Source organism: Callorhinchus milii, unplaced genomic scaffold (assembly GCF_018977255.1).
Source record: "Callorhinchus milii isolate IMCB2004 unplaced genomic scaffold, IMCB_Cmil_1.0 Scaffold11, whole genome shotgun sequence".
In the NCBI taxonomy this organism is placed as follows: Eukaryota; Metazoa; Chordata; class Chondrichthyes; order Chimaeriformes; family Callorhinchidae; genus Callorhinchus; species Callorhinchus milii.
The window spans coordinates 8,918,477-8,929,924 of record NW_024704752.1 but is presented as its reverse complement, the minus strand read 5'-3'; the positions used below and the strand labels follow the sequence as shown (position 1 = coordinate 8,929,924).

General features: G+C 40.6%; 1 protein-coding gene and 1 non-coding gene across 2 annotated transcripts in view; one reads left to right on the top strand and one right to left on the bottom strand.

The window, feature by feature from the left end:
• Positions 1-2,733: 2,733 nt before the first annotated feature.
• Positions 2,734-11,448, top strand: part of LOC103176018 (SPHK1 interactor, AKAP domain containing) — a 34,887-nt gene continuing 26,172 nt past the window's right edge. The window contains exons 1-3 of the mRNA XM_007889357.2: positions 2,734-2,774; positions 3,798-3,912; positions 6,822-6,932. Coding sequence (XP_007887548.2) covers positions 2,734-2,774; positions 3,798-3,912; positions 6,822-6,932 — 267 coding nt within the window. The remainder of the gene's footprint in view (positions 2,775-3,797; positions 3,913-6,821; positions 6,933-11,448) is intronic.
• On the bottom strand, positions 8,748-8,819 carry trnaa-ugc. Its single transcript has one exon. It is a non-coding gene; the product is annotated as a tRNA-Ala (tRNA).

Here is an 11,448-nt window from a genome sequence, read left to right as displayed (position 1 = left end):
GAGTGAGATTGCCACGTTAACGCTAAATTAAAGACTAGTTTTCTACTGATCCACTGAGAACTGTGATGAGACTGTCCCAAACTCATTTCTTGCAACCAAAGAATGTAATGATTCCAACACAACTCAGGTGCGAAAGTCCAACATGCTGCACTACCCAATCCCATTCCTTAGTATTTTGACATGGATTGAAAGAACATAAAGTTTTCATAAGAAAAGGCCACAGCCTATCAAGTTGGCTCTCACCAGTGAATTGCTTAAGTATGTAAATCATCTAAAAATGCTTACACATATATATATCAAAATAAATTAACTTTCATGGCTTTCTGCCTCTGTGAATAGCTGGTGCTTGAAGGATGCTGCTGGTTCATTACTTTTCTTGATATTTTGTTTCAGAGTAGTTTATTAGAAATCTATCCATTAGAAATCTGTTAAGTGCCCTTATTAAACCACCCCCAACCTGTTATATGATACGCTTCATGCAGACTGCAGCAATTTAAAGAGAAAGCACTTTCACCACCGTTACCTTCTCAGGGCAACTTATGATGTTTATTTTGAAAATGTTATGCTAACGTACCTATCCCAACACATGCCTTACTTTATTACTATAATAATGTTTGTTTCATTGTATGTGAGCTGAAAACAGTCAAAATTGGTTGGGTTAGGGAAACTGGAATTTTCCTGAACTTGCCGAGCTTAAAACCTCATTCTGTCGTATTTATAGTGAAACTTTGAATAACAACTGGTAGCTACTTGGAAGTGCTACTTGTGTACCCTGACATCCTCTCCAATCAGTTCACATTTTGTAATCAGCCAAAGTTAGGAGGCAAGTTTGTTCATACAGCAGCCCCCTGTGAAGCAATTATGTAGCCTCCGCAGGACACGATTTTCTCCACTTTGTCTCCAAAATATTAGGACTGAAAAGAGAAAGCGGCTTAGTTCTGTTATTAAGAGTCAACAGCTAAGGTTTCTGATCCGCTTACTCAGTCTCCTGATTATTGAATACATAGAGTTTTTCACAGGCTTGTATTTACGCCAGGCATTTTTTAAAATAACAAAAACTCCCTCCAATGTTCCCCTTTCCTTTTCTGAAGGACTGACTCAGTGATGGGGCGTGAGCTATAATGCCATCCATACCTCCCTCGCTCTGGTCCCTCACTCACAAGGCCATTCTATATTTTTTATAAACCTAAACAATGAGCGGTTGTATGACACTGGGGGACAAATAGCAATTTAGCCTGATCCCTGCCCTCACCCAATGTCCATGCTCAAGTACATGTTAACAGGGAACACTGGATAGCAATTATAAATGAGATCTCAATCCCAAGGCAAATTGTTAGTGCCCTTCTACTGGCTTGGATGAGATCGGCCAACTAAGGATTGACCAGTACGATTGCCTACTTAGCCATTGGATGTTACTTCACTGAGTGGTCTATATGCTTGAACTACTGGAACAGATGTCTTCTGAGAGAAGCTTATGGAATTGCTTAATTACCTCAGTTTTCACACTTGAATCTGAGTAACCGTGTCAGCCAAGAAATTTCTGCTTGCGTTAGTATCGACCCTTTGACAGGAGTTTCTTAAATTGCAGTTGCAAATTGGGCAATTTGCATATCTTAAGCTCCAGCCTAATTAATCATTCATTTGGTGATTCATTCCAAACAAAAGCAAAAATGCACTTAACAAAATTCTAAATTGCCCATAAAAGTGATTTCTAAAATGTGCAGCCATATCTTAGTGAAGTTTGGCAGGTGGATGACCATATTTATTGTGCAAATCATTGAGAACTGAATAATTGCACTACATTATATTATTTGAACAGAAATTATGCACAATGGAATGGATTTGGAGCATTGGATTGTGATGACCCTTTTGATTTCTGCATTCAGAGTCACTCCCTTCAATTAACTAAGGAACTGGATGGGAACTAACAGCTTCAATGAAACCGGCCACCCTATTCAGGAACACACCACCATACAAGAAGGGTCTTCCAGAATCCAAATCCATCCATCCAATATCTCAGTAATATTTTGTATGATATTGGAAGTTAGGTAGCAAGGTGAAATTCAGAGCGTTCAGTTGGGGAACTGTTTGTATAAATCATGTGTGATAGTGAATTGTAACAGGCTTCTATCATTGAATGAGGCCAGGAATTGATTTTAGTTCTGTACAATCAGTAGGAAAGTCTTTGATACTTTCGACTTGCATAAAATGGGAATAACTGGGAAGTGATTAGATCAACTGTGATTTTATGAATGGGATAATTTGGGTCAAAGAATTTTATAGAATTGGAGAGAATGTTTGTGATGGAATGGACCAAATGGAATTTTCAGAATTGGGCGATTGCAATTCTACATGATAACAGTGGATGGGAAAAGGTTAAGCTGTTGGAATTCTATACAATGAAAGGAGAAAGAAGTGAGGAAGACAGCAGAGTACAATGGAGACGATGACTAAAGACAGTAGAAGAAGAGCAAAAGACTATAGTTGACAATGACTAATTATGGAAACAGCGGCGGATGGGTAAAATTCAGCATAGTTGGTTAGGATAGAGGCCGAAACGGGTTAGAAAGCCAGAGAATTTTAAACTTATTTTTAAATCCTCTTCTATTACACATCTCTCACAGTTGATCAATAAATTCAGATTTAATTAATTTCTATCCTAATTAATAGAAGGTAGTTAGTTATTGGCTGCTATTGACTATTGTGTTCCATCAATCCACAAAGTGTACCCGGATGGAGAAGCTGATTGTTTTATTGGGTCTATTTTCTGCAAAGTAAGAAATGGGTGGTCCTATTAATCATCTCTCCCAGGAGTGCATTAAAGTAATCTATCAAAATGGAGGGCCAATCATATTAGTTTAATTGGTTCAAATGCAACACCATTTTCCCGAGTGACGTTGTTGAATTTATATCAAGATTGATGTGTGTGTATTTGCCTCTTTACCCACGTACATTAGAGACACTAATGGGTGTTTGAGATGAGATCTCTGTCTGTGCCACATTATTTATTGCTTGAGGGCTCATAGGAGAAGCCCTTCCCCAAACAGTTCTCACAATCACCATTTTACCAGGCAATACTGCCTTTCATGGAATTTAGCTAAAGCATTTTCTCCTCTCTCTGCTCTTTTGGTTGGGTAGTGAGCAATGTGATCTATGGAAACTATTGCTTTTGTGCTTCTTATCGGAGAAAAAAATACTATTTTAGGTACTAGTGTAATTATCAGCAAGTGCTCCTGGGTAAGGTCAAATGTATGGTAAAGGTCTTGTTACTTTGGCTGCCCAGTGTGAATTTTTCACTCCTAGTACCATGAATTCTTGTGGCCTTTAAATTGAGATTATAAATTTTGAGTCATTTATAATGCTATAAACATAATAATCCTGGAATTTGCTATTGCTCCAATAATGTTGAGACGTCTCAAGGGCATTTTACTGTCGAGTGTGGTGGACATGTATGTATGTAAACATGGCAGCCAATTTGCACACAGCAATGTCCCACAAACTGCCTGGAAACTAAAGTAATTCATCTGGAGGATTGGTGGCCAGGATACAGGGAGAATCTCTTCTCTTCTTGAATAGTGTCACAGGATTTTGAATGTCCAACTGAACAGGTGCACAGGACCTGTCAAGTTAAGGGTAGATAACCTGTTGAAGATGTTTTCATACAGAACAGGTTGTACACTTAAGGGGCCAATTTTGATAATATCTAATAAACATTGAGTTAGATAAAGCAGTGATTCTAGTATAACCTACTGAACAAAACTACCAGTCTGATTCCAGTCTTTTTTCTTTCCCTGCAGTTACTCTGAAGCCTCTCAAATGCATCAATTCTCCAAGCAATTTGAGATAATCCCAGACAGCAAAGCAACCCTCACCACACGCGCTACAGGAAGCTCCATCACAGCGTGTAAAAAGGTAAGGAATTACACCATTAACTCTCAAAGAAAAGCCTGATTTGTGCTGCCTCGATGGGTAATTATCACACAGCTGCATTTGGCAGAGGAGAAGAAGGCAGTGTGACCTTTTCAATTTCCCACACCAGCTATCCTTCAGTTTCTCTGAATGTAATTTCAGAAGCACTGTCAATTATACTTTGTGCCTACGTCTTACAGGAACTGAGCTAATGCTGCCCAAACCATTTCAAATAGGACGCCTACAGCAAACATACGACAGTTGAATCCAATCAGATCCAAGAGTCCAGTATCTGATCGTTCAATCTCCAGATTCATTATAAAGGTGTCTAAAAGAGCTGAATTGTGTGGTCAAGTTCCTGTACATCATGCAGAATCATAAGACTTCAGTTCTGATGAGATCTTTAAATCTGAGTTGAAATCTCACATTTCCTTGTTACTACAGGGGATTGAGTGGAGAAAGTGCTATTAAAATTGTGGGTGCTTTTTGAGATCAGACATATCAGGCATGTTTTAATATGCCATTGGGATCATTAATACTGAAAAGTCAGTTAGACATTGGCTTCCACCTACTGTGGACTGTAAGGATTCGATGAGAAATGGTTTTGTTCAGTTTTAACCCAGTTTAAAGGTGGTTTGAAGTCAGAACACAACACCCGTAAATTTGGCATTATCACTGAGGGACCACTGGTGCCTGGTAGCAAATGACAAACTCGTTTGGTGCAGTAGGAGGTGATCTCTTCTGAGGTTAGGCCTGAGGTGACTTGTTGGTGTAGAGGGAGTTTTACTCTGCAATTAACCATCATCTGACCTGGGAGGGCTTGATGCTGGCGAGTTTTCTATTTCCAACAGTACATCCTTCCCCTTAATGAGCAGAAAAATACACCAGGACACAAACCCGATGTATGGTAGCGCAATTAACACATCGACACAACATGGAGTTGGGTACACCCTGTGCTCTTACCCCAGATTCATGCAGCAGATTTCTAATTTGTGGTAATGTACAGCACTCTATTACTGAGCATTGGAAGCCTGGCTAGATCTGATTTAAAATGCCTCTCTTAATGTGATTAGCTTTCTTTTTTTTAAAAAAAGTTAAGCATCTGGTTGAATTGAAGAGCTCTTTGTGGATTGAATCACATTTAAAGAGTTCCAAGGTCTGTCCAGATAGGCTAAAACCAGTCACTTTGGATAATGTAATTTGTTTTATATTTTGACCTCTGGTCCCTGTGTTGTTAAAGCTTGCACATGTGTAGGTCCTGTCTGTCAAATACAGGGTCCCTCCAGGCTCCCAGACACCATCACAACTTGCCTGAGATCACAGCTTGCTTATTGTCCAAAGTGTATCTCTTTTGAGATCCTCACTCCTTCCCCCCCTGGCTAGTGCTAGTTGAGATCATAAATGAACCATATAAAAGATTCAGTCTAGCACTGATGCTTTAACCACCTACTCCTCCAGACTCCTTACATGGTATTTTCAAATGCTTGCATTCAGAACATAACACAATTTCACCCATGGAATTATTTGTCCTGTCGTGTCCTTTCCTCACCCCCCCCCACCCACTTCCTCATTTTGGTCCTTGGGAATGTGTCTAGTCTATTCTGGGAACACATTGAGTAACTGACTTTCTTTTAAAATATTTATTTTTTGCTCGGACGGTTCAAGGATCATAGTGCAAGATGCCAGGAAGGTTGAACAAAGTAAAAAAGCAGTTGGAATAGATCAAGATGTGATGGGTAGGTGATGACTAACTTGGGTTATAAAAGCCTGTAGATTGTAGAAAAGAAGATTGCAGGAGGTAAGGAGTTCCACAGTCTTGAAGTCTTGGGAAAATGGAGCTGGATAGCAGTATTTATGTAATTTATATGCTCTCATTTGGTTTCCCTGGTGTCTTCCATTCTTTTCCTTGCCTTGGATCTGGATGACGCCTTGCCTGTTGGAGATTACTGCAACTCATAATCTCTGTGCCTGTCATTTTCATTTAATCAGCAGATGTTTGTCTTGAGGACATCAGAACACAGTATCATTTGTAAATGTCACAGTCCCATGCTGGGTGTTATGATTCTTCCAACTCAGTAAACATCTTGTCTGCTTCTTCAGGGACTGTCTCTCAATCTAGACTGGGTCTATCCCTTGTGTTCTCTTTTCGGTTGAAATCTATGGCTAAAGATCCTCAGGGACTTTTTTTTACAGCATTTTGTCAAAAAATTCCTTCATCCTCACTTCAAAAAAGGTGGGTTTTAGCTAGGGCACCATCCAAGCTTACCTCACCTCATTGGGGAAATGGGGTACTTCATTCCATCACCCATTCTTCATGTACGAGAGAATTGCTGCCAAACAGTGAGCACTGACAAACTATTCAACTGCGAAGTGTATCACAATGAGCCTGATCCTGTCTTCATCTGACACATACACACAAATACGTTCACACACATTTTACTTCCAAGTGAGGATCACTGGGTGGCAATCAATGGTTGGAAGAATGGCTAATTATTTTCTTGCTCCTCATCCCTCTCCCCTGACTAGGGTACCTTGGATATTATAACTGTAATACTCAACTCAAACCACATGGTCGATATGGTCAGTGCTATACCAGGCAGTATGTTAACTCACTCTGCCATCATGGAGATTCTGGAAATATTATCAGTCTCTGCTTTCTTTCAGGACAGATGAGATGAAGGATAAAACAGGATAATATTTTTGCATTCTGACCCAATCATCGTTACTCCCACAAAGTCTTATCAATCTCACCTAATGGAAGAAAACATCCTACAATGGGATGTATTCTGAGCAGAAGAAATTATGGTATCAGAGTAAATAAACCTTGAATTGGGGGCATTTTGTATAAAACAGTACTTAGGCTGAACCTGAAGATTGAAGCAAAGCGGTTAAATATTTTTCTCTCTTGACAGGTACTGTGCAGTAACAGTTTGCTAGACTCCACTGAATATTGGCTGCGGAACGAGAGGGCTCTCTGTCAGGTTGGGCTCGTGGAGGACAAGGCAGAAAGCAGTTGCACTGCGGTGAGTGTGGCAGAAGACCATAGTATAGAAGCCACCAGCTGTCAGATACAGAGTGACTGTGGGCCTGATTAACACTCTGTACTTGAGGTCTGATCCTTGCGGGTTAAGACTGTCAGATTGATAATTGTGCCATAATTGATATCCCATTGCTGTTTGAGAGGTTTATCCCGAATCAGTTGTAAATTTGTTTGCAAAATGGAGTTGATTATTTCTGTGCAGCCAAAGCAGGTAAAGACAGACATTCCACATCACAGCAGGGTGGGTGGCATTAGGACAGGGTGGCAAGAGCCAAGGCTTGGGGACCACAGAGTGTGTGTAGGGGTACTACTGGAGTCTAACCAGCTAAAACCACATAGCTTGCCAATGTTATCAGTGTCTGGCCAAGTTTTTCCATTGCTTTTCCAGCTAGGACCACCCTACCTGTGGTGCAGTATAAATATAAATGTTACAAAACTATTCAGCTGCTGATCACAAGTGGTTTATTGGACAAGTCAAGAAGGTATAGGGTACTATTTTCAATTGTCAATCCAATCTTATGACTAGATCTTAATCATTAAAAAATCTAACACGGGCAGCAGAGTTGCTCTGAATTCTTCTAAAATCCCCAACAAGAACAACTGAACAAGCAGGATGGATAAATTAGGGTTGACCTTCTGAACATGTCCAACTGCTGGAAGGGTTGTGGCAAAAAACAGTCAAGAGTGTGATCTGGTCTCAGGCGTTCTGGAGGGAGACAAAATCAAACAAATATTCATCTCTACTCACTGTCATATTTTCTAGTGATCAGTAGCACTGAGCATGGTTGAGTAGCTGGTGACATGTACACACAGCCCTCTGTTCACATCAACAACAAGCAACAACAGCAAATTACATTTGTATAGCACCTTTCATGTCCCAAGGAAACATCATTCACAGATGTGGGGGGGTGGAGGGTGGAGGAAACGGGTGGGGGACAGGAGGGGGAGGAAGGGAGAGAAATAATGAAAAATGATGGAGAGAGAACGGTGTCACATTTTCTAGGACATTTCCCGTACTGAATAAATTATTTCATTTGACACATTGTACCTACCCTGAGGCTAGAATTTGATGATTTTTCTCCTCAACATAATTACTGAAAAAGCATTTGCTCTAACCTTATCTTGAACACTATTCTTAGAGGAGCTGTGGAACATATTTTTAATGTAACGTTGATATGCCCTTGCATTATTGATAAGATTTTGTTTTAATTCTGATTTTTAATTTTTTTTTGATTATGACTGGTTGAGTTTTCAATTCAGGAAATGCATGCCTCCTAGTACAAACTCATTCTTTCCAATGACCTCGAGGCTGTGAAACTTCTTACCTCCCACGTTCCTTTAAATCTTCCGTTTTCTATACAGACCCACTACTTCTCAATGAAACAAAATGTAACTTATAGAAACGATTATTTGTTGCTTGCAGGATTTGCAACCGTTGGTGGCATTACAATGTGCACAGCTCACTCAGACATTCATAGGAGATTATATCTTCAGGAGTGAAAGTGAGGGGGAGAAGGGAGAAAACAGAAAGATTCTACAGTAGGTTTGTCTGCAAGAATAATAATAATAATCCTTGCATTTGATATAGCGCTCTTCACGTCTTCTAGACGTCCCAAAGCGCTTCACAGAATATACTGTAAAGTGAATTGACTGTATACTTGTGGGCGAACGCGGCAGCCAATTGCGCATAGCAGTGTCCCACAACACTCATGGATTGAAATTGACCAATTTATTATTGTTTTTGTTTTTTGGAGGCATTATTATAAGGCGTGTGGCGTAAGGAAACTTGCCCAAGGTTTCGCCCTGCCGGGAATTGAACCCAGGTCTCTCGCTTGCAAAGCGAGTGCTCTTACCACTGAGCTACAGGACTCCACAAAGAAGAAGCACATATGCAAATTTCAGCCAATGTTACTCATGGTCCTTAGGGTGGCTGAAACCATACTGTATTGTGGTTTCATCTCTCTCAATCTCAATGGATCCCAATATGCATCCAATGCGAATTAAACTCTAGCAGTACCCTAAAGCCCACTCTGGGAACCCAAGCCATGGTTCTTGCCAACGTGTGCCAAATACTCTCTGGAATTACGTAAGCAGGATGCAAACCTCCAGGGACAGAATGCACATTCCATTTCGGACATGGAAATGTTTTCATGTGTAGGTGCCTAACATGGTAATCTCGGTCTGGTTTGGATTACTCTTAAGCATCGGTGATGGGTTTCTGCACATGTCAGATCTGGCTGACCCAGAAAAATACAACATGAGTGACTACCACAGGGAGAAAGGCACTGTTGATCTACTGTAATAAGCTTAGTTGCAAAGCATTGTTTGCCAAAGAACAGTACAACTTATTCCTTGCACTTCCATTGACTTCAAAAGCCATGTGAATTTACTATAATAATTAGCGCAAAGCTTTCCGTGGTTTTCATGCTTCGTAGCATGAGGCCATTAGTGACGGGCTGAAGTGTTCTGTGATCATTTTAATTGAATTAGCCACTAAACTGCCAGCAAACTTCAACAAGATCACTCAACGGAGTTGGATAAATTGTAGGCTTTAAAAGAAAACAAGAGAAAGATATTCTGTGAAATTAATTGATTTGAGTGAACATCTGAGTTTGAGAAAAAGCTTGTCCCTCACTTGTTGCCTCGCTCCCAATTCTTGCTCTCGCTCTCACACGCCCTCGGTTGTGAATCTATTTTGCCTGTATTCTGTTGAACGTTGAATGTTTCCTTCATTCCTTAGTCTTGAGGTTCTGGAAAAGAATGAGGTAGAGTAGGAGACGCAGCGAGTCTTGTTTACAGCTCCATGAGGATGCAGGGGACAACAAAGGCATGTAGGACAGTGTATTGGAACTTGAGAGGAATATTCAGAGAAGCATTGTTAATACTCGTGCAGTGGAAGCTGGGAAGAGCATGTACAAGACAGATGACATTATAAACTTGTTTAACAAATCCATTTACTGAGATTGGATGCCATGCCAACAAAATCATTCTTGCCCGAGATTGGAATTTGTTTGGCTTGAAGCATTCAGCTTCCCATCAAAGATATTTCTAATCAGATCAGACCTGGTCAGCAGCAATGAAATATCAGGTTTCATTGCCAAAATAATAAAAAAGAAATTAAAGATTATAATTGATTGAGTGTTAGCCAGGCAACCTCGCTATAACCTCTCCATCATTTATGGATGCTACATTTCCTGGGATAAAGATGTAACAAGGAGATTGATCACTTTATGATCACTGGATGTGAGTTTTCATCCGAACAAAAATGTGGCTCTAGTAACAGTAGCCCTGACCAGTAAACAGGGTTTACCAAGAAGAATTTTGTCAATATGTTGCTGTCCCTTTAAATCTTTGAACTGCAGAAAACCCCTTGGGAGGGTTAGGATCAAAGCCATGAAATCGCATCTAGCATTTCAACTTCATCAAAGCAAAGTCAAGGAAAACATTTGAAAGCAGCAGCATCCCGAGCAATTGGCTGATTGTGACTGAAGGGTGTTTGGTGTATGATTAAAAACTGCACTGGGGATTTGCTGCTTAAAAGATAAGAATTCAGGACCGTAAATTCACCCAGTGGGTCAGTGAGTACACAATGTAGTCAAATGGACCACTGGCACTAACCATCCAATCCACCCAATCCGTGTATGAAAAAGTGTTGAGGCTGCAGGTAATCGCCCACAGATAAGGAGAGGAAGTTGGAGGAGAAAAGCTCTATTGTTTCACTGCCACAAACTGTTTAGAGTGGATTATACCAACAGTACTGAATCCCAACAACCCCTCCCCTCTATCCCGCCACTGGTTCTTACTTCTGGCCATTGGCAAGCCCATTACCTCATGTGTTACGGGCTTCCATTCACTTGCCACTGAGGAATGATTGAAATCAGTTCATTGTGTAGAGAATTGCAGGCTTGGTTGGACCCAGCTCCCATCATTTGGTGATGGAACCCTCCCTGCAGCAGCCCTCAAAGTAAGCCGCTTTGCTGCGATTGTGGCTCTCGACAAAAGGTTAATGAGTAACATGGGAATAATGTTTCTCTTGGTTCCCATGAAGCAAACTGTGCCACATGTGGAGTCCTGTAGCTCAGTGGTTAGAGCACTCGCTTTGCAAGTGAGAAACCTGAGTTCAATTCCAGGCAGAGGGCGAAACCTTGGGCAAGTTTCCTTACTCCACACAGAGCCTAATAATAATCCCTCCAAAAAAAAACAATAATAAATTGGTCATTTTCAATCCACGACTGTTTGTGGGACACTGCTATGCGCAATTGGCTGCCGCATTCGCCCACAAATATGCAGTCAATTCACTTTACAGTATATTCTGTGAAGCGCTTTGGGACGTCTAGAAGACGTGAAAAGCGCTATATCAAATGCAACGATTATTATTATTAATGTACCAGATAAGTAAGAGAGACTCGTTAGAAAATGCCATCGTGTTAATGATGGCACATGACCTCAAGTCAGTAACATCAACCTTCACAAGCAAAGGCATTTATTACTATGTTACC